We start from the raw sequence: 26,547 nt of genomic DNA on the forward strand, positions 1-26,547 counted from the left end.
AGAATGTGGGCAGCTTGTTATGGGACCACATCATAGGAAAGAGAGACACTATAGGGGCATGAATGGATTTGAAGGAGGTAGGTAAGATGGAGGCGCTTTGGCCGCAGTCGAGCTGATGGTCGCATGCAGCTTCCTCGCGCTCCTTGGGTTTTGTCACAATAACACAATTCATGTACATTTATAGGGACAAGGAAATGAGGCATGAGAAGGTGGACTAAAGAGAGGTTGTGCAGGTGCATAAGAGAAAGGAAAATTTCACTACAACAGAAACGAGGCATAGACGCGAATGTTAGACGTGCAAAGTCCGGGCGCGTCTATCATTGCGTCTATATGTGCGTGTAAAAGAGCGTGTAAATAGACGCGAATTTCGCGTCTATATATCCGCGTAAATAGACGCTAATATAGACACGCCTTCAGACGTGCAATTATTTAACCACCTGAAATTGGACTTAATATAATAAAAAAACCAGAGTTAATAATTATTTAACCATCTGAAATTGATTCTTGAGTATGCACGTGTGTGCATGATAAAAACCATAGAATTAAGAATACACATTGAATCATTGAATAAAAAATCAGAGTTAATAATTATTTTTGCATTGCTCTCTAATGAATGGCAGTTCCTCCAATTGACAAGCCTGATATAAGTAATTAGCGACAAGCGATAGAAACCTTATTATACAATTAGTAGCAAGCATTGCAATATGTATCTCATAATTTCTCTACTTGAAGATGATAAAAAATACTTCCTTTTTATTATGGAAAATTCAATTTAGCTTTAAACTTGACTATTGATTCTTGAGTATGCAGGTGTGCGCATGATATAAAACATAGAATTAAGAATACACATTGAATCATTAAGCAAATTAAGTATGTTACAGTGAATGATCCATCTCATCTTCAATGAGATCAGCCCTTGCTAAACTATCTACTTCTAGGTCTATGTTACCAAGAGGTAACGAAACAAACAAGTCTATCCCACTATCAGATGTGTTGCTGTATTGCTCAATAACTTCATCAATATCATCGACAATCACATTATTGTCTTCTTTTGCGTTTCCTTGAATATCCTCGCGAGGTTCATCTTGTACTATATCATGCATATCATCCATTGTGGTATCATCATTAATTGTTGGATTATCATCTCCTATCTCCATGTCGGTAATATTACCATATATTGGTTTTGAACGATTAGATATAGGGATGACATACCAGCATCGGTTATTGTTTACCATTGGATGATACACAACCTGTATTTGAAAAACAAAAGCAAGAAACTCAAATACTTATTATATTGTGTATATGTATCACATGTATACATATAAAAAAATTAGCTTTTGCATATATTGTTGAGAGAGAGAGAGAGTACGCGAGAGATACACAAGACATGCTCCCAAAGAATGATTCATATTGATGTAGAGTTAGTATATATAGGTGAGACCCAAGTTAAGTGAGAGATGATATATATAGTTGTAACATCCCCACTCAAACAAAGGTCTCTGGCTGCGAGTGAAAAAACCCTTGGGGAGAACAAGGGAAAAACCCGAGCCCCTACACATACCTACGATAGAAAAATGATTTACTATAAAGTTTTCTTGAATACAATGATACATGCCTCAATCAGTGAGACAAGAAATTGGAATAATACCAAGTTCATGTCTTAATGAGCTAAAGCGAGCTTCACTAAGAGCTTTTGTGAAGATGTCTGTAACCATTTGATCACTGGGACAATGCTCCACCATAATGGAACCTTTCTTGACTTTATGTCGAACATAATGATAATGAATAGCAATATGCTTTGATTTACTATGTTGTATATAGTCTTTGGTAAGACTAATAGCACTTTGGTTATCGTATCGAAGAGGTGTACTAGATGATGAAGGATGTCCCAAATCTGCAAGTAGTTGTCGAAGCCAAACTAGCTCGCGAGCTGCTAATGATGCAGCAACATATTCGGCTTCAGTTGTAGAAACCGCAACACATCGTTGTTTCTTGCTGGACCAAGAAACCAAACATCCATTTACAAAGAAACAATTCCCACTTGTAGATCGCATGGATAAGTGTGAACTTGCCCAATCAGCGTCTATATATCCAATAAGGTCAAGAGAAGTTGAAGAAGATAAAGAAGAATCCTCTCGATGATGATAAATAAGACCAAATTCCTTAGTACCCTTGAGGTACTTAAGAATACGTTTTGCAGCACTCCAATGAATAGTGGAAGGGGAAGAAAGATACTGTCCCAAAAAGTTAGCTGCAAATAAAATATCTGGTCTTGTGTTTAAACCAATAAATTGAAGATAACCAACAAGATTAGCAAAAGGTTGATGAATGGCTGATTCTTCATTATGTGCTGTAGATGTACCCTTGGTAGAGCTTGAAAGAATGGGAGTGTTAGCAGAGTGCGCATTTGTCAACCCAAACTTCTTAACAATATCATTAATAAACTTTGTCTGGCAAAGAAGAAGAATGCCTTGTTGTCGGTGTCGTTGAACTTGAATACCCAAACAAGAATGTATCTCACCAAGGTCCACCATTTCAAATGCAGTTGATAAAAGCTTCTTCATAGCATCCAAGAAAGCAATATTATTTGACACAAGAATAGTATCATCAACATATAGAGCAAGAATAATAAAATATTTATCTTCCCTTTTGATGTAAAGATTTGGGTCAGCAAAACATGCAACAAAACCTTTAGATGTGAGGAACTGATCAATCTTAATATACCAAGCACGAGAGGCTTGCTTCAATCCATATAATGCACGATGAAGCTGACATACAAGATGCTCCTTTCCTGCAATCATAAAACCTTCAGGTTGCTCCATATAGATTTCTTCTTCAAGATCTCCATTGAGAAAAGCCGTTTTAACATCCATTTGGTGAATTTCTAGATCAAATAGTGTTGCAAAAGCCAAAATCATACGAACAGTTGTGGAGCGCACAATGGGAGAAAATGTTTCTTGATAATCTACTCCTGCAATCTGTGAGTAACCTTTTGCAACAAGTCGTGCTTTGAACTTATCAAACGAGCCATCAGCTTTGGTCTTGGTTTTATAAACCCATTTACATTTGATAGGAACACGATTTGGGGGGAGTTCAGTAAGAATCCATGTACCTTTGGAGATTAAAGAATCGTACTCAGCTTGCATAGCTTCTTGCCATTGATCCCTTTGAGACAAATTGATAGGTTTCATATACGATATTGGATCCTCTTGGACAGACATAGCATCATCAAAGACATCATATTCAATAGAATAGAATCCATGCTCTATCTCAATAGGAAGATCAACATAGATCTCCAAATTTTCATCAATCTTCTTTGGAGGTGAAGGAGGTTTATGATCATCAGAATTAGTAGAATCACAAAGCAAGTAAGGAAATGCACTAAGCAAAGATTGTGTATCATTTGAAACATCTGATGACCATGTGCCACCCATAGTCTTCTCATCAAATATAGCATTACGACTAATGATAACCTTTTGAGAAGAAGGATCATAAAATTTGTAACCTTTGGAATGATCTGAATAACCAAGAAAAATAACCTTCAAACCTGGAGGATCCAACTTATGTCGAGTGTCCTTGGGCACATGAATATAAGCAATGCAGCCAAATGTGCAAAAGTGAGAGACTGAATGTGTCTTCCCTGTCCAAATTGTTATAGGAATTTTACCAGCAAGTGCAGTAGTTGGAAGAAAATTTTGAATAAAAACAGCTGTTAGAAGTGCTTCAGTCCAAAACTTTCGAGACAAACCAGAGTGTATAAGCATGCAACGTATAGCATTAAGAATCGTGCGATTTTTGCGCTCAACAACACCATTTTTCTGAGGAGAATAAGGAACTGTAAACTCATGATGAATATCTTGATCCTTACAGAAGTCATCAAATAGATTGGATACATATTCACCGCCGTTGTCACTGCGAAGCGTCTTTATAGAGAATCCGGTTTGAAGCTCCACACTTATCTTGTATTATTTAAATATAGATAAAGCCTCAGACTTATGTCGAAGAAGATAGACATGTGTGTACCGTGAGAAATCATCAATGAAAGTTATAAAATATCGATATTGAGACTTTGAGGCAGGAAAAGGACCACAAATATCGATATGAACCAAATCCAAGAGAGCACAAGAATGTGATGAAGTAGAAGTGTGGAAAGGTGAACGATGGTGTTTTCCAAGTGCACAGTACTCGCATATTCCCATACGTGGATGAGATTTAAGATCCATACCTTGCACAAGACCATGACGATGAAGATCAAGAATTTTGGCAAAGTCGGAGTGTGCAAATCGTTGATGCCATAATTTGCAATCTGCATCTCCAGGGGCAGTAACAACATTTGCAACTGTATCATTCAATGATAGCTCAAATAGATTACCATGTCGAGGAGCCACTGCTATAGTATGCCCGTCTTTCTCTATACGAAATTGATTATGATCAAAGCCAACAAACAAACCAAAATCAACTAGACGAGCAACAGAAAGAAGATTTCTTTGCAAATCTGGAACATGAAGAACTCCTCTTAATATTCTAGTGGATGAAACAGTCCCCAGATATAAATCACCCACTCCTTTGACTTGACAAGTCGTATCATCCGCAAAGTAAACAAACTTCTTTACAGGAAGAGAATGATAATTGTGAAGCCACTGCGATTGGTATGTCATGTTTCCAGTGGCACCTGAATCAACGATGAATAGAGAACCATCATGAACATGAAGTACCTTTTTTGGAGAGATATCATAATGGACGAAATTGAGCTCCTGATGAGTATGATCATCATCAGTTGTAGTTTGTTGAACAATATAAGCTCGAGAACGTTCTTCATCATATCTGCGTTTATAACAACGACGAGATGGATGATCTGTATGTGCACAATAATCACAAGGAGGAAAACTTTTGGACGAGCGAGGTTGCTTTGTAGTAACTCCATGCTCCTCATCATATTGACGTGCCCAGCAATCAGAAGCCACATGACCTTTCTTATCACAATAAGAACAATGTTTGTTAGGATAAGCAAGACAAGAAGATTTACTACCTGGATTAGGGCGTCCACCCTGCTGAAAACGTGAAGCAGGATGCTTGCGAGCAACAAAAGCAGTATCAAAATCCCTTTGTTCCCGAGTGACCAAAATAGCATCAGATTTTTCCAAATGATGCTCATGACGTTGAGAATATTCAATAAGAGATATACGTGCTTTGTCAAAGTGGATATCATCCTTGTTAGACAAAATAGTGATGATATTGTCATATAAAGGATCTTTGATGGTATGAAGAAGTTGAGTAACAATCTGATTTTTAGCAACAGGGGCGCCGGCAGCACCAAGTTGATTGATAATGTCTTTAAAAGCCTCGATATGAGAGTGCATAGAGGTACCAACCTTATATTGAAGATTCTTCAAACAAGTTTGGAGATATAAAATTTCGGTGACCGATTCCTTCTCAAACGTTGAGATAAGATACTCCCAAATAGCATGAGAGGTTTCCAGATGAAAGACATCCAACATAAGTGAGTCAGGAAGTGCAGATAATATATAACGACGAGCCGCTTTGTCATGACGAATCCAATCAGTATGATCAATTTTCCATTGTTCAAATAATGGACCATCAATAATCACAGAATTGTTATTCATCACATCAATAGGTTGAACAGGGCAAGACAGGTTGCCCAAAACAATATCAAATAATTCGTCACCTTCAAGAATTAGCATCATCTTTGCTTTCCACCCAGAAAAGCCTTGTCCTTGGAAGAAGGGAACCGAACGTTGGCCAGACGGATATCCGTTAACAATTACGAAATTGGCCATGCCTGTATGTCGAGAGAAAACAAATAAGATGAGATCGCAGAATCTGCAAACCATGATCAAGACGAGCATAGTTGAGACGCATGACAATAAAAATAGGGATATGCACGTAAGAACGACGAAAAGTATTGAGTGACTAAAAAGAAAGCCTGAAATAGAGAGGCGTAACGTGCAAGACGAGATGACGCATATAAGAAAAGTGCTATTTCGGTCGAGCAAAGAACGTGAACGATAATAAAACATCGCTAAAAATAGCAAGATGGTTACTTGTCGTAATCAACATCATTAAGGAAGACGAGCAATTAATAAATTGTAATTGGGGATTAACAAACTGTAATTAGAAATACAGATTTAAATAAAGAATCGTAGATTTGAGCAGAATTGTTGTCTTGAATCCTGAACTGTCATAACTTTTGATCCAGAACTCCGATTGACAAGCCGTTTTGACAGGATTCGAGAGCACAACGAGAACTCCGACGACAAGCGGTTTTTAAAGACAAAATTAACTAATACTTCTAATTTGAACAAGTTCATGTATCAAATCATCACTTGTGCAAAGAATTCAATCAAGTATAAACAATGAAACAACTTATCTTTCTTGTTGTTGCTACGCATCCATAGCTCTGATACCATGTTGAGAGAGAGAGAGAGTACGTGAGAGATACACAAGACATACTCCCAAAGAATGATTCATATTGATGTAGAGTTAGTATATATAGGTGAGACCCAAGTCAAGTGAGAGATGATATATATAGTTGTAACATATATACCTGCTCGCATTGTTGAGGTAGTATTAATGTGTCATTCTTGTTTTGGTGAAATTTTGTAGAGTCAATGATTAGAAAACCACTTGGATGACTTCTGATTGTGCAATGCTCACCATTTGTTACCACATCTTTAAACCACTTCACATCCAGTACATATATAAAGAATTGTCTAAAGTCAAGCTTCAGAATATCTTGGATCAAGCCACAATAACCTTTCATGGTACCATTGGCATCCTCGAAGTGAGCAATGACACCACAATCTTGGGTATTTCTCTTTTCAACTATACGTTGAGTTCGAAGATGTTTACTCTCACACCAAATAGCATTGAATAATGTGCACTAGTAGTAAAAGATTAAGATCAAACATGTCAATTATTATATAAAATATAACTTATAGAAACAAATTAATTGATAGTATGTCTCACCTTTGATAAGAAACCTCGTGTGTATTCCCACTCTTCTTGAGATATATTAATTTCCTCCTCTTTTTCCATTCTCTCCATTTCCTCATGTAACCAATCTCTATCAATATGATGTGGGAGCGCATTTAGATGATTTGGAAATGAGACATTACGTCCATATCTGGTGCAAAATGCTTGTCTTTCGCTTTTTCTTCTTGCCCTTGCTTCATTATATAGTGTCACCCATTTGCTCATTACATCACTATTGAGCATACAAAAACTATTTAACTTACGAAGTTCTTCTTTTGTTAGCACTTTACTCATTCCTTTTCCTTGAGGTATTATAGAGGTCATCCTCAAGTCTTCATCATCTTTCCATAGTCGTGGTTGAGAGGGGTCCATTTCAGCAAGATATTCAAAGATATAAACAAGAGATGATTGCATTAACCAACCCTTAGCCATGCTTCCCTCAGGCCATGCTTTTTGCCTCACAAAATCTTTCAAGGTTTTCATGAAGCGCTCAAGAAAAAACATCCACCTTGCATGAACTTCCCCACAAAGTGCAATCTCATCAATCAAATGTACGAGTAAATGTAATTGAGTAGTCAAAATGGATCGAGTAAAAATTTCCTCCACCAAACAAACCACCTCAACAGATAATACTCGAGCATCTTGCAATGTGTTTGGATCAATTTCCTTCGAGCTCACGTATCTGTTAGGATGTATTTGAGAATTGTTTATTTTTGTGTGGAAATTCAAAGATATATAATGAAAAAATACAATGTATATATACCTCACAAGCTCTCTCATCTTGTAAATGATATCACGTACATATTTGGATACACAATGGGATATGCTAGTAGGAAGTACGAATTGAATGTAAACAATATTCATAAATCAAATGATTAGTTGAGGAAAAAGTCATCATACCCCAAAGTTTACACATAGTTACTCCACTAATTACTATATTCATGGTTAGAGATACCTTTACTTGAATCATTTTGTGCCAATCATGGGACTTCAAACCAGATAGTTGCTCCACACCTCTTTTCTTTTTCTTTATGAAGGCTCCCTTGAGACATCTCATACATCTTGTGGGTGTTCGAAAGCTACATATTTGTTCCTTCACTATTTTTTCCTCGCTCTTTGACAACATCCAAGGTGCATGGGGTAGCTCAATCTTTCCTCTGGGTCCAATGCGTGGCCAGGCTCGTCTCATGTGACCAATGTTATGTAAATCCTCCCTTACACTAACTGAATCACAAGCCCCTATCAAGTGATCCCATAATGTAGATACAACATTTTTGAATATGTGCATGGGGTCCAACAGGTGATTGATCTTGAGTTCAGTCCAGTATGGAAGAAGAAAAAATATAGAAAACCTAACAAACAAACAATATATTATGTAAACAATTCATCATGCTAAATACTTTAAAGTCAATCGAGAGAAATGCACTTCTTACCGACTCATGTCGAGTGGAGGGTGGCTGTCGGCAGTAATCCATCTCTCCTTCCAATCTCGAATGGTTAGAGATTGTGGAGTCATTCCATTAGTAGGGAGAACATATTTGGGATGGTCAATAGGAAGAAATCGATGATGATTGTCATAGATAACCTTCTTTAAACGTGTCGGCCTAGAGGAAACTAGAGAGGGACCGCAAATAGGACATGCATGATATCTTGATGTGGTTAAACCTGAGCAAACAAGTGAATTAATAAAATTCAATTGATTCAAGTCTTGATTTTCAAATATATAATTATATACATATACCTGAACACTCTCCGTATCCTGAAAAGTCATGCATGGTCCACAACAACATGGCCTTCAATGTGAAATCTCTAGAGGATGTAGATGCGCTTGTATCTTACACCTCAATACCTTCCCATAACATTTCTACCTCTTCAATCAAAGGCTCTAAGTAAATGTCCATGTTATTTACCTTGTGCTTTCCAGGAATCAGAAGGGACAACATTACATGTCCCTTTTTAATTGCCATGGATGGAGGAATATTATAGTTCACCAATACCACTGGCCATGCACTGTATGATGTGCTTTTGATGCCAAATGGATTGATTCCATCCATACCTAAAGCAAATATCAAATTTATTGGCTCTTCTTTGAAAATGGGCCACAAATTATCTATATGATGCCATGTCGGTGTGTCTGCAGGGATCCTCTATTTTTCATCACTTGAACGATGACTAGCATGCCATGACATGAGCTTTCCAATAGACTTACACTTGAACATAAGTTTTATACGTGGAACAATCGGAAAATGCCGCAAAACCTTACGAGGCACATCTATTGACTTCATCTCCACTTCGTATCTTGATTCGCCACAAACTGGACTCTCTCGTGTGAACTCATGAATCCCACGAAATAAGAGACAATCATTGACACATGCATGGGTCTTGACATAATCGAGGCCTCCCAGAGATGCCAAGTAATGTCTTGCTTGCTCTCTCTTAGTTGGCAATTTGTTTCCTTTTGGAAGCATTTGTGATAATAACCTACATATATTTTTAAAAGTGAGTTAAAAAACCACCAACATATATTTCTGTCTGATTTCAAAATAGAACAATTAATATTATGATTCATAAGCCAAACTGAATTGATACCTACTTCAATTACACATCCAAACTGACATTACTCCATCCATAAATTGTTTGCAAGTTAAGTATCTCGAGGGACGCACGAAGAACGGAGTACGTACAACCTTCATACAACGAAGTAGATAACGCTACGTATAGAGGATCATCTGGCTTCATAGAGTGACCTTCTCCCTGAACCGGTTGCGAAAATAGATGGTGTACCATGTTGTCAAAAATCTCATCCTCTACGACTTGATGGGGCATTTCATGAGGGCTACTATCATGGTTGTCAGTCTCCACTCTTCTTGAAGACTCTGCCTCCTCGCGTTGATGTTTTGCAGCCTCTCGATGACCGAGAGGGAGCATCTGAGAATGTGGCACCGCATCCAGCTCAACCACAAAAGGGAGTTTCATGTACGTTGATATATATTGAGTAACATAGACTAGCAATCTTAGTGTTAAAAAAAAACAATGAATACCGGTGTTTTTTCTCGGTCCCATTCTCCATACAAGCTGATGTGTGACATTGCAACTCGACGTGCTTGAAAAATACACCCTCAACAACGATCACACATGCATTTAATTTTTTGTCATAGCCATGCATCTTGATTATGAAGACGTAATGTTTCATCCTCACTTGAGGATGTCCTCCGTGACTCATCAGCATGCACCGCACTAGGTGACGACGACGACATGATTAAACCTAATTCATGACAACATCAAAATATTTGTCATTCATATGTTTACATAAAAACTTCAAGTTGGCGTATTAATTATTCTAAGATCTTAATTTTAAATACACAAAACTCATCCTAAATACATTAAAACTTATGATAAGAATTCACTATCAAAACTTATCTTAAAAACAAAAAATTATGATAAAACCTAAATATGCGTCTATATCTGCGTTTACGTATGCGTCTAAATTAACGTATGTTTGTACGTCTAAGTTCGTGTCTATACACGCGTTTACGTAAACTTAGACGTGTATATACACGCCAAAATAGACGCACACGTCAAAATTTAAAACATACTTAAATCATTTCTTTTCAAATTGCGCCTTTCCTTTCCTGCATTTTTTGCAGTTCTGAAGCTCGAGTTTAGCCGACATGCAGTCTCTTCATATCTCACCTAGTCTCTTCATGCCTCACCTCCTCATGACTCACCTCTTCTTTCATTTCAAACACACAAGAAGGGAAAAAGGAAAGCCAAGGAGAGGAAGAAAGAGAGAACAAGAGAGAGGAGAACAAGAGGAAGACAAAGCAAAGGGAAGAGACAACAAGCAGCAAGCAAGCATCAAGGGAGAGTAACTTACCAAGGAGAGGAAGAAGGAGAAGGAAGAAGCGCCACTACCTGCCACACCAAACACCCAAGGTGAGTCCTCTTTCGCTCTCTCTCTCTCTCTCTCTCTCTCTCTCTCTTTCTCTCTCTATCTGTGTATTAGGATTTCTGATTGCATTATGTATTGCATTTTGTAAATCATGAATAGCGGTCGTCGGACTGAAATTAGTCAACTAAGCGTGTCTGCCAGTGCGTCTACATTTCAGTGTAGACGCATGGATAGACGCGAAGAAATGTTTTCTCTCATTGCGTCTGAGGCCGCATCTCAGAGCGTGTGTATTCTGCGTCGGAGATGCGAGAATACATGCGCTCTACATAGAGGCTTTGACATCAGAGTCGCATCTTCATATGCGTGTATTTTGCAGTCTACACGCGAGGATACATGCACGCACCAGAAGCATTGATCTAGAAACCGCGTCTGACAGCACCTATATTGCATCTCAGATGTGGATATAGACACGCTCTGGACAGAGGGTTGACTTTAGGGACATGTCTGAGAGCGCGTCTATCCTGCATTTTAGACGCGGTTATACACGCGCCAGCCAGCTCTGATAAAAAATAATTTTCATTGCCTAAACAATATATTTTTGCAATGATGAATGTGACCAATCCCATGTTTGTGTTTATCAGTTTTTTTATTTATGAGAAGCATTAGCACTTAAGTTTTATGCTCAATGTCTAAAGAAAGCTAGATTATTAGCACTTTCAAGTGCCATGAGCATCCATGAATTTTTTCTATGGAATTTCTACGCCTTTGTTTCACTTAAATGGACCTTAGTAAGTGCTTGCAAAATACACTTGAAGAAAATGAAAATGTGTGAGCATCAAAAGTCTTCTCTTACATAATGATTCTAGGCTCACTGAATGATTTTTCATAATTAATGTTAGATTGGATCAAGGATTATGACTCTTTGAAAATGTTTAGGTGTGGATGAAGGTAATATATGATTTTTTGTATGCAAATAAATTTATCTTTTTCCTGTGTTTTTTTTGCAGATATCGCATCTTGGTTCATCTAGCAATGACCCGGATTTGGATCGCATGAATAATACATTGGCCTTGTTTAGTAGGGGGGTCAATGCATTTTTTGGAGGTTTTCCTAGTAGTGAAGACTTCATGGGAGAGATGACTAGACACCTTGGCCGCTCTCCCACAATAGACGAGGTGTTCAACGTCATGTATGGAACGCCTCTGACGTCTTTGCCTGGCACTACTTCCCAAACTCCAATTGCAGATACTCCACGTGCAGCAGATGTACATGCATCGGCTGAAGCACAAGCGTTAGGCGACGCATGTGCATCTGCAGAAGCACGTGCATCCAGCGAGGTAGAGGATAGTCGACAGAGAGGGAGGAGGGAGAGTCGAGAGGGAGGACGAGGCTTGTGTGAGGGTTGCCTAGGAGGTGGCGATCGATCACCCTCACCAGTAGATCACGTAGAGGAGCCAGTACGCCAGTGCTATAGAGTTACAGATACTAGTGGCATCTTCCATGATGATGAAGGAAGGGATGTAATGGCGTACATGAGGAGCGTCATGCATGTGATGTATAAAGATTGTTTTGTCTACTTCAAAAATCAGAAAAGTGGCTTGTGGCAGGAGGTGTTGAGGACAGTCCATAGGAGGTACCCAAATCCTGAGGGTCAGCGATTCTCGGATGATTGGGGACGCACAAAAGTGAGGGATTTGCTTCACAACAAAAGATTCTACCTCATGACATGCGCCAGGGACTCACTGCAGAGGCAGGAGGAGGGGCGTGGAGGCTATAGCCAACCACCTATGTGCCACCGCATAGAGTGGAAGAAAGACAAGAAGAAAGCAGCAGAGAAAGTGAAGAGTCGCCAGCATGCAGAGGCGCGACGCATCCAAATTTAAACCATGGGATCGTCGCATTACGAATCGGGCGGCAGAGAGTCATGGGAGGCAGAGTTTGTAAGCATATTTTGATTTTTAATTTTTTAAAATTTATATTTCTTTCAATTTTTTATATAATTTGTTCTAATACATTGTGTCTCATAATTGTTTGTATATATCATGATTGTTTTGCAGACTACTATCGTTGGTAGGATACCTACTCTTAGAGAGGTAGGTTACCATCGAGGCCATAACCGGACAGCCACATGGCTTCACTTCTATGAGGAGGGTCTCATCAATGAGGACCAATACAACCGGGCTATGAGGATTTGACAACCAGAGGAGGTATGTTTTTCTTACTTTCCTATTAAAAGTATAGCTAATTATAACTTTTTCTCCACCATGTCTACGTAAGCAACCTTGATCTTTTGTGTGTGTAGGCGAACCCGGATGTGGACCATAGCGAGGAGGGGGATAGCCATGCTAGTAGCCATGGTGGTGCTAGTGAATATGTTTCTTCTTCAGATTCATAGAGGAGCACCATACCTCCTCTATGGCCTTGTTTTCTTGTATATGTATTATCCATCTTTGAGTCTACTACTTGCGGCCACGCTTTAGGTTGCAAGAACTTAAACTCCCCATGTAAATGCTTTTGATCTATAATGAATACATGGACTTTTATTTTCAATTCTCGTGCTTTTAGATCCATTGACTTTTTCCCAAATGCACAATCTGATGTATGGGAGGGGAAAAAAAAAAACCAGAGAGCACATGCTCTTGGTTTTTTTTTCCAGTTCTGTTTTGCGCATCTATCCGCACGTCTAAATTGCAAAAAACACGCGTTTATAAGCGCGTCTAAAATGTAGAGTATACACGCTTATACATGTGCTAGATAATTCAAATTTAAAAAAGAAATTAAATATCTTTAAAAAAATAATATTTTTTATTTTCCGTTTGCGTCTATGGGTGCTTTTAAAAGCACGTCTACAGGCGTGTCTATATGCCCGTCTAATTTGCCAGATAGACGCGCTAGTAGACGCACAGAATAAATTAAATAAATAACAATTTTTGTTTTTTATGCGCTTGTATTCATGCGTGTATATGTGCGTCTGTTGTGAGTCTATTTTTGCGTGTAAATTCCTTTATACATGTGCTTATAGACACAAATTTGTAGACGCGTAAATAGACGGGCGGATAGGCACGCCCGTAAGATTTTCTCTATATTCAAAAATCGCGTCTAAAAGTGCGTCTAAGAGGCCTTTTTGTTGTAGTGAAAGAGAAGGACAATAGGCGGCCTCTAAGCAAGAAAAGGATGAAGATGATAGCTCCTTAGAGGAAATATAATGTAGTGCCTGACATGTATATAGTAGACATATTATAGCCAAGAGAAAGGCACAGAGGAGGATGATGAGGCATTGAGTAGAGAAGGAATGATGATTATGGTTCCTAAGAGGAGATATTAACTAGATGCATGTAGTAGAGGATGAGGAGGCATTGAGTAGGGAAGGAATGATGATTATGGTTCCTAAGTGGAGATATTAACTAGATGCATGTAGTAGATAGTTTTTTTGGTACTAAACACATAGTAGAACGATTATAAACATTGTAGGCATAGATTTTGATGATACGTATACTATATAAAATTTAGATACTATATAAAATTTAGATATACTTTATTGTAATACAAGTCAAAGTTGATAGCTTCCAATTGATGTGTGAGATGTACTTTACACAAGTATACATATAATCTTGCTATGGGATCATTTTGGATTTGTGCAATTTCTTATTCTATTTGAAAGAGTAATTACAAAACAAAGAACACCCAAGAAGCCATTAGGAGACTCATGCATGCTATGCAATTCTAGAACCAACAACTCCCTTGTTCTTTTTAAGAAGGTGAGTTGCATCTATTAACTTGTTTATATATATAAGGAAATTTCAAAAAGGGGTGCATATAAAAGGACATTTATTTATGCACTTGGTAGTCGAAAGATACACGGTTTTATACTCAGGTCATTTTGATGCATGAATAAGCATGCCTAAAGACGCTTCCATAAGTACTTTTCTAAATGCATAAAACATCTCTATTCATTCATAAGTTGACCTATTTCCTCATAGTGAAATCAACACGTATGTCTATGAAATTTTTGCAATCACATATGCATGTGGGCCAATGATCAAGGTTGTTAGACCATCCAATGGACCGAAAATAAATACTTTGAAACAATCTGATTCTTGTCTACTATCCATGCCGATGGTGTTGTATCCGTCACATACAATAGAAAAGTGAAAACAATTTCTAGTAGGATGACATCAACATGGGAGACATCATATTATCCTTCCTATTAATGACAACATGGGAGACATCATATTATCCTTTGCATTATTTGATAAAAACATTAAAACACATTCAGTGGGAGACATCATATACTTGGCAACTTGATACTTTGTAGCCAAAGTAGTATCGCGATTTTCCATGGAATGAGATCCACATTAATGAGAACTACCATGGGATTGTACAAGTTTAAGATGGTGAGTAGCCTGTATATATATTCTTAGTCTTTGAAAGACTAGACTGATCATAATAACAACAGGATGCAATTGTGAAAAGAAGTTAAGGTAATTAAAAACCGAAGCTGATAAGAATACAGCTGGATTAAAACTATGGAAATGAATTTTGACCTGGTTGTTGGCTTTGCGAGTTACGAGGATTGAGGTTGTAACTAGGCGGGGGCATCAATATCTACTGTGAATAGCTTTCCTGCAATGGGATATCCAAGATTGTACATTGTCGTGAAGTTGCGGGTGTTGAATAGAAGAGGACTTGTCACGTTCTTTACGTTCTCCATCGGAGAACCCTGCATCCATCCAAGGGTAATCGAGACCACAAGGCAATCATCAGGAGAAGGGCATCAACGTTAGGCAAAACTGAGAATCATTCACGTTAAGATTTTGATGTGTTGTAGATGTGAGAGGTATCACGTCTATGCAGTGAGCTACACGTACCTGCTTAAAGAGTAGACTGTAGTATCGATGGATCCCGTATGGACCATTTGCAAGGGATGTGGGCTTCGTAGGGTGTAAGTAGTTGAAGACTGTAGTGCCCTTTTTCTCTACATCTGCATGGTAAATTAAACCATCAAGTAGTTTCTTTGGTTGCAGACAGTAGACTACTTACTAACAGATTACTGCATGCAACTTCAGAACTCACGAGTACAGTCTCTAACCACACAATGGTCTGCACCTAGAGAATTCGATGAAGACGAAGAATCTGCATGATCGTGCAGGAAGGGCGGGATGATTATGTTGGAGACAATCCAATGGACGACGGCGCGGCCAATGGGATGCGCAGGGTTGAAAGCATCAGGGTCGACGATGAGGAAGGTGAAGGCATGGCCGCGGTAGCCAGGCAGGTCGGACCCGGAGACTGTGACGACGGGAGGGAGGGAGGTGTCGTTGAAAGAGAAGCGCTGCCCAGCCTCCCGCACGCACTTGCGGCCGGCGTCAAAGCACACCGAGAGGCTGATGTTGGGGGCTGCGCCGAACGAGTCCAGCCACGGCGGGACGATGGAGTCCTGCAGCAGCCGCATATTCCCGCGAATATCATGATTGTGGTACATGGAAGACGATGCAGTAGAAGCTGAAGAATAAGACGCATCGTTAATCCGCAGCTGATGACGATGACCGGAGCTGCAGATCACATCTTGAATCGCTATTAAACCAAGAAGAAGAAGAAGAAGAAGATGACGGCGAAGAGGAATCAGCTGAAGCTGATCAGGGGTTATAGCCATCATGCCGGCGTTGCACGTACGATCAATACAGATTACCGATCGAAATCGAGGCCCATGCTGTAAGTACATCAGAGAAAGTTAGCCCTTTCTCTCTCTCTCTCTCTCTCTCTCTCTCTCTCTCTCATACTCTATGGCCTAAGAACGAACCAGAAGTCATGCAGCCTGACGAAAAGAAAATTGCATGCATCCTCTGAACGAACTAGAAGTCATGCAGCCTCAAGAAAAGAAAATTGCATGCATCGTATGCACTATGGCCTCGGAGACGGGTGTGCATATGAACGAAGTAGAGTCAAGCAGACAAAGGAAGAAAAGAGGGCAAGGAACACTTTAATAAGCAAGAGAGTAATCAATCACGTTTGAAATCAGTCGTGATAAAATAGAGGATGAATGTAAACCTTCTTTGTAGAATACAAAGGTAGAGAAGGAAAAACAGAGAAAGTTGCCTAATAACACAACTGGACACACATTATTGTAATGTATGAAGAAGTCTAATTGCAGCTCCAAAATATACACAAAAGAATTAAAGAGAAATAGAAAACAAGAACAAGAAGCATAACCATAGCTAATGTATACAACTACTTTGTACAATAACAAGGCAAATAAGAGAATCAAATCAATCAAATAAACATAGTCAATTGGAAGAACGCAAACTTGCAAATCATGTCAATATCATCTAGCCCACGACAAAGGATATGAATGTTGGGATAGGCATCTCTTTGCATACTATTTACTAGCAAGTGCTCAACTTACCTATAGCAAGTTGTATGGTATCCAATCTCTAGATGTTACATATTCAAAACTTCAAAATTTCTACTTACGCTCTTCAACATACATCATTACAACAAACTCCTTTGTATGCAACTTCTTTAGTGTACCATAAAAAGCAATTAGTTGCTCGATCTTCAGATCCATAATTCTTTAGGACTCTCTCATGTATTGGACATTTTGTAGGCAAAATAATTCTCATATGTTGAATGAAAAAGCTATATTTAGATTGGGAATTCAAGCTAGAAATAATTGATTTTGGAAAAAGAAACTTGAAATGCTAGGGATCTATTATGCTCATAAAACATGCTGTCATCACTCGAGCGAACTGAACCAAAGACAGTGCGGTAGGAATGGAACCACTCACGACATGGTGTAACATGAAATGAAGCACCAGCATCTAAAAGCCGACATTGCACATACATAGAGTGAACCTTGGTCAACAACATAGCATCACAAGAACTAGCTGCAAATATGTACTCCCCATCGGAGTCATCAGTTTGCATGACATTTATCTGCTAGATTTTCACACTAGATTTCACAGGCTTAATGCTATGATTAGACTTTTCCTATGTTTTGTCTTTCCCCTTCTCATTGCGCTTCTCATTGTGCAACTCTTGACACTGTGGGTATATATGACCCTTCTTGCCACAATGATGACATGTCACATTAGCATTTCTCGCATGAGACTTCCTGCGTGACTTACCACGCAACTTAGACCTAGACTTCTACGAGTCTCTGCCATGTCCATATCCATGGTCATTCTTTCCATTACCATCTCTGCCTCTAATAATCAACGCATGCGACACATGAGAAGCACCCAAGTTCTTACGATTGATCTCTTCTTGCACAATAGCACTCTCTGCATCAGGCAAGTTCAAAATAGTAGCAGGAGCACATAATGTAGTGCAGAATACATTCCATGACTCGCTCAGAGTCCCAAGCAAAAACAATGGAGTAACCTCATCATTAAAGGTAATACCTTGCAAAGTCAAGTTTTTGAGAATAGCATGGAAGTGGCTCAAATGAGCAGACATTGTCATATTCTCCAGCATGCGCAGGTCCATAAGCTGCCTCAACCAATATATATGACTTATTGGACTTTTCTTGTTATAGAGGTTCTTAATTTTATCCCAAAGCTGCTAAGCACTCTATGCTTCCTCAACCACATTGTAATACACATGTTCAGTGAGAGATATGATAAGGGTGGACTTTCATAACTCATCAAGCTCATCCCATTCGTCATCAGTCATAGTTTCAAGCTACTTGCCATGCATACTTAGTGGCTTGATCTGAGATTTCTGCACCAATACATGCCAAACTTAGCTCTTCTGATAGACATAATTCATATCATCAACCTTAGTGATATTGAAGATAGCAACGTCAGTGGAAGAAGATGCCATACTGTAGTCCGAAATGGTGTAGACAGTTCAAAAGTGCTTGCTGTTTTATGCTATAAATAGCCAAAATACCACCAAAACCAAGACAAAATGACAACGAACTAGTAGCTAATGATGCTACCCACCAAGTACCATCAAAGCTACACAACATCAAGATGATTCAGCATGAAAATTTCACGTTACTCCATGCATAACTGCTTCATGTAAAAAATTACAGCCAGGTACAATGAGAGCAAACTATAGGCAAAATGAATGCACCAAGTCAACCACTGACTATCAAAGCATAACTAGCATCAAGCAGGCATAAATCAACATGTGACAACCATATGGACATCGAGAAAATACCCAAGCATGTCAAATGAATCTCTCAGTAAGTGGGCACAACCCTTGTGTAATAGGGCAAAGTGTACACAATACTGCAAGACTTGACACAAATAAATATATGCTCAGAAAGTGCAAAGCCCAAATCAGTCCAAATACATTTGTGAGGACCACATTATATCAACCATGAAACATCCAAGTGAAGATCCCAATCTCAAGTACCTGAATGATCAAGTAGCATAAAACGCTTTCTTAATGTCTGCCAAGCATATCAAGACGCTCCCACTGGCACAAAAGCCATAAATATCAAGAAAAGAAGCCATAAAGATCAAGCATCAATAAGACCTCATGAGCATATAGGCCATGTAGCATCCGTACATAGCATCCATAGACATCAAATACATCCAAACTGTAACTCTGGCAAGCTATAAATATCAAGCATCCCATTGGCATAAAAGCCGTAAATATCAAGAAAAGCCATAAATATCCAAGATCAAGTATCAATAAGACCTCATGAGCATATAGGCCATGTAGCATCCGTACATAGCATCCATAGACATTAAATACATCCAAACTATAACTCTAGCAAGCCGAGAAATAGTCAAGTAAGCTCCATGCAATCAAATGTCAAGCCAAAGCAAGGCTCAATAGCATCCAACTCCAAATAATGTAACGGGCCTGTAGTAGTGGCATAGGACATGCATGTCAAGACCGCTCAGACATAAGCAAAGTACATGCCATAAGTACATCAAAGATGAATATCCCAATGTAATGCAAAGTGAGCTCAAGCTCAACCAATGATTCGAGAGAAAATACAAGCTCTATGTCGATCCCCGAGAGTCACTACATCAATGTATACATCCAAGACATAGCCGAAATGCAATAGGCATATCCAAACATAAGCAAAAGAAATTTAGCCTTGAATATTCCAGTAGCAAATAAACATCCAAAACTGAGCAAACAATGGCTCAATCCAAGCTCAAAACCATAGACAAACCATAGGTATACTTTCCCATATGTATAGGCACCAACCGTGCATAATCGGTCATCAAATGACTATGTAGCATGAGCATAAAGTGTAATGACAAAGGAATGCCCTATTTTGGGCTGCCTATGGACTATGTAAAACAATCAATGATTGGGTAAATTCAGCCCAAAAAGCATCTCACATCATAGGCATACATTCGGGGCGCATTCAGGACCAATCGAGCAACCAATGCCAATACCAACCAAGCATAAACATAAAGTGCTGATGTAACACTGTTTGTGACTGCGTGTGGACTATGGAAAATAATATTGGATTGAGGAAAATCAGTCCAAAATCAATGCCAATGATAACCACCAATATCGAGCATCAAGGGGGTATTCCCAAGTGCCAAATGAAGTGTTTTCAAGCTGCCAATAAGTGCCAAGGGAGGGCTGAAGTGAAAAACAAATTTTTTGCAAGTCTTCAAGTTGGTAAAAACTGATTTGGGGCATGTGAAAGGGTTGGACAAGGTCAAGGAAGGGTTGGGGGAGTAGTCAAGGATCCCCAAGGGCTCCCTCTTCAAGAGCAAAGTCACCGATAGAGAGTAGGCATCACAAGAAGCAAGAGGACATGACTGCCCTACTTCACAAAACCTATGGACCACATGGTTACAGTGCTGTGATGTCAGCTATGTCAAGAAGGAATTTAGTGAGACACAACTCCCTTTGTCATCATCTGGTAGGAATGGGGTAAAAAAGTTTGTTTGTAAGGAAGAACTGGAAAAAATTCTATAGTGGTTGTTGCTTTTTTTTATAAAAGCCTGACACATTTCAGGTGTACTGAAGGCAATCAATGGGAGGATTTTGAGTGTCTTAGGTGGAATAGGATCAGATGGCTTTCTATTTCTAATGCCAATGCCCTAGTTGCTTCTATGTTGATTTCTTTATTCAAGTCAATTCAAGCTACTGAGTGGTGCAAAAAAGCATTAGTACTCCTCATTTTTAGAATCATTTGAAGTAGATAGACACGATGAAGACAATCATTCTTTGCAACAAGCTATCTCAGCCTAGGTCATATCTCATAGCAATGGATGCCTTCAACCCTAATAGATAAGCATCCTATAAAATTTTATATTACTGTTGCTAAGTTTCCCCAGCAGACTTGTACATGGACTCGAAGAAGGACTTTACTTTTGTCATCTAATGTCCTTTATGTTGCTTGCAACTTTGTCTTCAATCAGTGTTGGCCTATAGTATTGCTTTCTTATTCATATAGCTACTCTTGGGTCTCTTGAAGCTTTGACATCAATTCCTCTCTCTCTACGTTTGTCTCACTCACTACAGGATATAGGCCTTATACTGACGTTAAAAGTGACAAAAATGTAAATAAAGAAATTCATCCCTGTCGTCGCAAAAAGTGTCGTTATTGGCAATGCCATAGAACAGTCGGTATTAGCGTTGTTATCAGCGTCGCTATTTGCATCGGTATCAGCATCGCATTTGCGACACTGATACCGACACAAATAACGATGCTGATAACAACACTTTGCAATGCTAATAACAACGCTAATAATGATGCGTGCAGTAAATTTGTGATGCTAATAGCGATGGTAACATGGATTTTTTTTAAATGGTAGGACAGTTGCCCTGCCACATATAGCACTATGTACTTTATTTGGGCCATACAAAATAGTTTTATAAATGTGTACAATGCTCGTGTAAATAAAGACAAAGTGTAGTTAAATCATAACACTGATATATGAAATAATTACATGATCACATAATGAAAGCGACCGGTACAATCATGGCAAGTTATCACTATTACATAGAAAATGTCTACACAAATCACGTGACCAAAAAAGAAGGGTGTGTGAGCTCCAGGGATCCAAGGGCGAGCTATAGATCATCACCATCCGAAACCTCATCCCGGCGCAAAGAAGCATCGAACGAACTCTACAAAAAAAGAAACAACTACACATCAATCCACTATACAATAAGGCATTCTAATTAAACATGGTAACTACGAACAAGAAAGATGAGTGACTTACAGGGCCACCGCATCCATACAATCGATCAATCAATGCAGTGAGACCATGCCTCTCTACATATGGAGTCTCAAGGCCAGTCGGATCGCGATTTGTAATGGAGTGCTGCAAAGAAAATAAAATACAATTGTTAGAAAGACGATTGTCAATACAAAGGATATTGCAAAAAAATAAGCAAGAAAAACAAAAAAAAACTTACAAAGTCCTCCAGATATGTTCTGTGGCCGCCACTCCCTAGATGATGGACCACTCCAGCCTCTAGTCATGCCCTCACCGCCTCGTGTTGTTGTCTCCAACGTCTTGGAGAATCTGTAGCCTCCTCCTTGAATCGGTGCCAGTCGTCCACGTCTAGCCACTCGGGCTTTGCAGCCCCACTCTTGAGTGCCTTGCATGTGTTCGATCGTTTGTGTGATATATATGCACGCATGCACTCCATCATCCAGCCCATAGAAAACCTATCTATTGCGGTTGGTACCGGAAACTCCTCATGCAAGGATGCTACTATGTAGTCCTTGCTCCCCTCTCATATGTTCTTCCAATGATCCAAGACGTTGTGTCGAAAAACTTGTTGGCACTCTCTCATGAGAGCCATTACCCTCCTCCCTCATCATTCATGATGATGGCTCCTGACCTATCATCTAGAAGGTTAGGCATACCCCTCTAGGATATGCCTAAGATGGGTCCTCTCCCACCTGCAACCACGCTCCTGGGCATATCTAGGAGACCCCTATACATCTGGTGTACCGACTGGGGTAGTATCTATCGGAGTAGCACCCATAGGGGTGCTACCTATGGACGGCTGAGTAAAAGCTAGAGTGAGTGGAGTAGATGTCTCCACAGTTGTGACAAATCTTGGAGGTGACGCAACTCCAGTAGAACGATGAGACGGAGACACCGCGTCCGTGCCTCCGCAGCAACCACCTGAGCCACGCTCTCTAGAACCGCCACGAGAGTGAGGAGTAGCACCTATATCATGAGTCGATCGCAGGCTCACTGCATCTGGATCTTTGCAGCATCCCCCTGAACCACTCCCTCCATCTAACCCAAGTCTGGAGCATTGACCTTATCTACTCAAAACTGAAGCATCAGATCGCACCGAAGTAGATCTAATAGAGTGGCCTGACAGTGTCTGAGACAACTCCTGGTCTGCCATATCTCTGAATCTCACCATCTGATCTGGAGACATGCATGTAAAGATCTCCTGTAACTTCTTATTGCTCATCCCTTGACTCATCCTGATGATGTAAGTATCCACAAAGGTCACCTACACATATAAAAAATGATGTTAGCATAATCAATTTAAATCATACAAAGCACAGTAATATAAATCTTTAAATAATTATCTTACTTAAAATGTATATCTTATGTACCCTTATAAGCGATTCGTCAACGAATTGAGTAGCTGGATGCTTCAAGTATGAAGTATTCTATGGTTCCATGTCAATCTCCTGACACAACTCAGCATACAGTGGAAGATCGATAGACATGTCACCGCAAAAGGATGAGTCCACCTCGTTCTCAAAGAATTCTTGGACTCTTGTATTTCCATCATTGTCACTCGAGGTTGGCTCCTCTTCTTTCGGTGGCCTCCACCCCTTGCAATATCGACCTTTCTATTTGCATATTATCCTAATCTATGCTTAGAACATCGCTTTGATCATATACTCTTGCACTTTGGGGAGCTGAAGGTATAACATACCACCATCGAGGTTGTCAGGAGTTTGGATAGAAGATTACTTGTTCACAATCATGTACAACAGAGATTTAACTATTGTGACATGTACCATGTTGTAATACAATTAAAAAATAAATGAGTTCATGCACTTGTTCACAATGGGCCGGCAACATAAAGGTGCCATGCAAATCCGTCCATGTTTTTTCGAAGTCTATTTTGAGAAATCCAGATGGACCTCATCAAACTAGTGCTTTAGCTCCTTCAAGTACCACTTTGAACCACTGCACATCGAATAGTATCATAGAGAAGCTATGGTAATCCACCGTAACAATTCTTTGCAAGTTCCCAAAATACTCCATCTCATCTATAATCGTGTTTGGATTCGTTGCTCGTCATCGACTCTCTTGCTCGAACCTTGCCATGATACCACAGTCTGTTGTGGAGCACATTTTGTTAATACGCTCCACAGGAAAATGCCATCCACGTGACCATGCTACACTATATATTTTGTAATCTAAATTGAAACACTCAATTAGTTATTGTATATAAAATATAGATATGACAAACCCTAAACATATCATCACCTTTGGACTACATCTCCTCGAGAATTTCTACTCCTCGGTTGAGACATCTGCCCTTTCGCGAGATGCTACGGTAAAAGCTCCATGCAACCATCACGTTGACATAAACCACGACATCTCCTCCATGTCCTCGGGATATCAAATTGGTCGATGGCGCGTACTACATTGAAATTCAGATTGTGCTTCCTCTCGATCTTGCCTAGCTTACTGGTACCTAGCGAGCCACATCTCCATAGAGGCATGGTGCAACATACAAAAGCGATTCACTTTCTTCTCCATTGTAGCATCCATTCTTTTTTCTACCCCATTTCCAACCACCACATCTCCGATCAGTCTATCATCATCCTTTAGTGACCATAGCATACTGTTGTCTGAATCCACCGTTGGTAGCCATTGTGAAATGTGCACTAGCACCTCAGACACCAACCAACCTTCAACCATGCTACCTTTTAGCCGAGCTCGTTATCGCACAAAGCCTTTCACGATTTTCATGAAGTGCTCCAAGAAGAACATCCATCGCATATGGACAGGTCTAGCAATCTCCACTTCATCTACAAGATGCACAAGAAGGTGGATTTGTATCGCGAGCATGTTGGTAGGCAGGTATTTCTCAAAGAGATAGACCGTCTCCACTGCTCCCTGCCTCGCGGATTCAATAGAGGACGTCTTAATCTTCTTCTGTGAGATCCATTGCACTGAAGTTGACAACCTGTAAATTTTCCCACGTATTTCTGGAGTAAGGCATCCTACGATCGCGATCGGTAGTACAAACTGCCACAAATGAGAAAGCATTATGAACAATGACTACACTCCAAATAGCAAAATATGCAAGCCACTTATAATCCATTCGTAGTACAAACCTGACATATCTTATGCCAATCATGGGATTTTAGCCCTGATAATTGGTCGTCTTTAGAAAACGCAGACTTGAGAGAATGCATCATACCCATCAGAGTGTGGATAGACTTGACTATTTGCTTCACAATACGCTCTTCTTTAGTGGACAAAACCCAAGGATTGCGAGGTAGTTGCAAGCAACCATCAGCACTCGACTGCGGCCAAAGCGCTTCCATCTTATCTACCTTCTTCAAATCCATTCGTGCTCCTATAGTGTCTCTCTTTCCTATGATGTGGTCCCATAGCAAGCTGCCCACGTTCTTGAAAATATGCATGGGATCCAATAAGTGGTTGATCTATAAATGGGTCCAATATGGCAACTCATAGAAAACTGAGAACCGTCGCATTTCATTTGGTTGTGATTTCGTGTGGGCCATTTTCAGCTCGTACCAGCTTTGGGCATTCATACATGTTGGAGGTTGTCCAAGAAAACCTTCCTTGAGTTCATGACCCTCTGGTAAGAAAGCGGCATGTCCTTGATATACCATCTTCTTCATGGTTTGTGACCTTCGGGAGTCTAACTCTGGCCCACACAATGGACATGCATGATAACCTAAGAGAACCAGACATGTCCCAATACCTCTATCTAGTGAATACAAACTTGAACAAGCTATGATAGATATTACCAACGAGAATGGAAGCCTATTTACCTGCACACTCTCCGAATCCTGGAAAGTCATGCATCGGAATGGCTCAAATATTGGTGGACCATCGACCATTGCGCTTGCTCATATCTTGTATGGTGACCCTCTCCTCCCACAAAATCTTAAGCTCAATGACTAATGAACAAAGATACACGTCCATATTTTTGACTTTGTAGTGGCCGGGAACGATTGAGCTAAGGATGAGATGTCCTTTCTTCATAGAAAGCTATGGAGGGATATTGTAGTTGACAAGGACTATAGGCCACATACTATAAGAAGTTGAACACGCAGACCGAATAGATTCACACCATCCATTGCAAGACCGAGTCAAAGATTCATTGCCTCTCGGGCGAAGCCTGGGAAGGTAGAGTCAATGTGGCTTTATGCGCGTGAATTTGTTGATATCCATTGAACTCCATCTATGGATCTATTCTGTGCATGACACATTGTCAAGCTCGCCATACCGGACATACAAAACATGTGGTTTATGCGGGGGATTAGCGGAAAGTGTCTAAGAACTTTTTGAGGGATAGATTGCCCTTGCAAGTCCTGTCGATACCTATGAGGACCACACTTTGGACATGTCTCCATAGTCTCATATTCTCCTCAAAACAGTATGCAATCATTGAAATATGTATGGATGCTGTTGTAGTCTATGCCAAGCTTTTGTAAAACATGTACATCATCATGAGACTCAGGCATGGTATTTGCAAGT

At 39.7% G+C, this 26,547-nt stretch overlaps 1 protein-coding gene across 1 annotated transcript; it reads right to left on the reverse strand.

Moving 5' to 3' along the window:
• Positions 1-15,470: 15,470 nt before the first annotated feature.
• LOC148035198 (protein TERMINAL FLOWER 1-like) lies at positions 15,471-16,600 on the reverse strand. The gene is made up of 3 exons (XM_087680786.1): positions 15,992-16,600; positions 15,754-15,866; positions 15,471-15,605 (listed from the first exon to the last, which is right to left on the reverse strand). Exons 1-3 carry the CDS (start codon positions 16,539-16,541, stop codon positions 15,471-15,473), a joined length of 798 nt encoding a protein of 265 aa, XP_087536912.1. The 5' UTR covers positions 16,542-16,600.
• Positions 16,601-26,547: the final 9,947 nt, after the last annotated feature.

This window comes from Lygodium microphyllum, chromosome 6, assembly GCF_053477565.2.
Source record: "Lygodium microphyllum isolate KBCC chromosome 6, Lygodium_microphyllum_v1.1.10, whole genome shotgun sequence".
NCBI classification, from domain to species: domain Eukaryota; kingdom Viridiplantae; phylum Streptophyta; class Polypodiopsida; order Schizaeales; family Lygodiaceae; genus Lygodium; species Lygodium microphyllum.

Bases quoted from the DNA above. Each gene is read 5' to 3' on its own strand.
- LOC148035198 (XM_087680786.1), bottom strand. From the start codon at position 16,541: ATGATGGCTATAACCCCTGATCAGCTTCAGCTGATTCCTCTTCGCCGT. The intron at 15,867-15,991 runs GTGCAGACCATT...TTTACCATGCAG, and splicing joins GTCTTCATCGAATTCTCTAG to ATGTAGAGAAAAAGGGCACT. The intron at 15,606-15,753 runs GTACGTGTAGCT...GGATGGATGCAG, and splicing joins ACAGTCTACTCTTTAAGCAG to GGTTCTCCGATGGAGAACGT.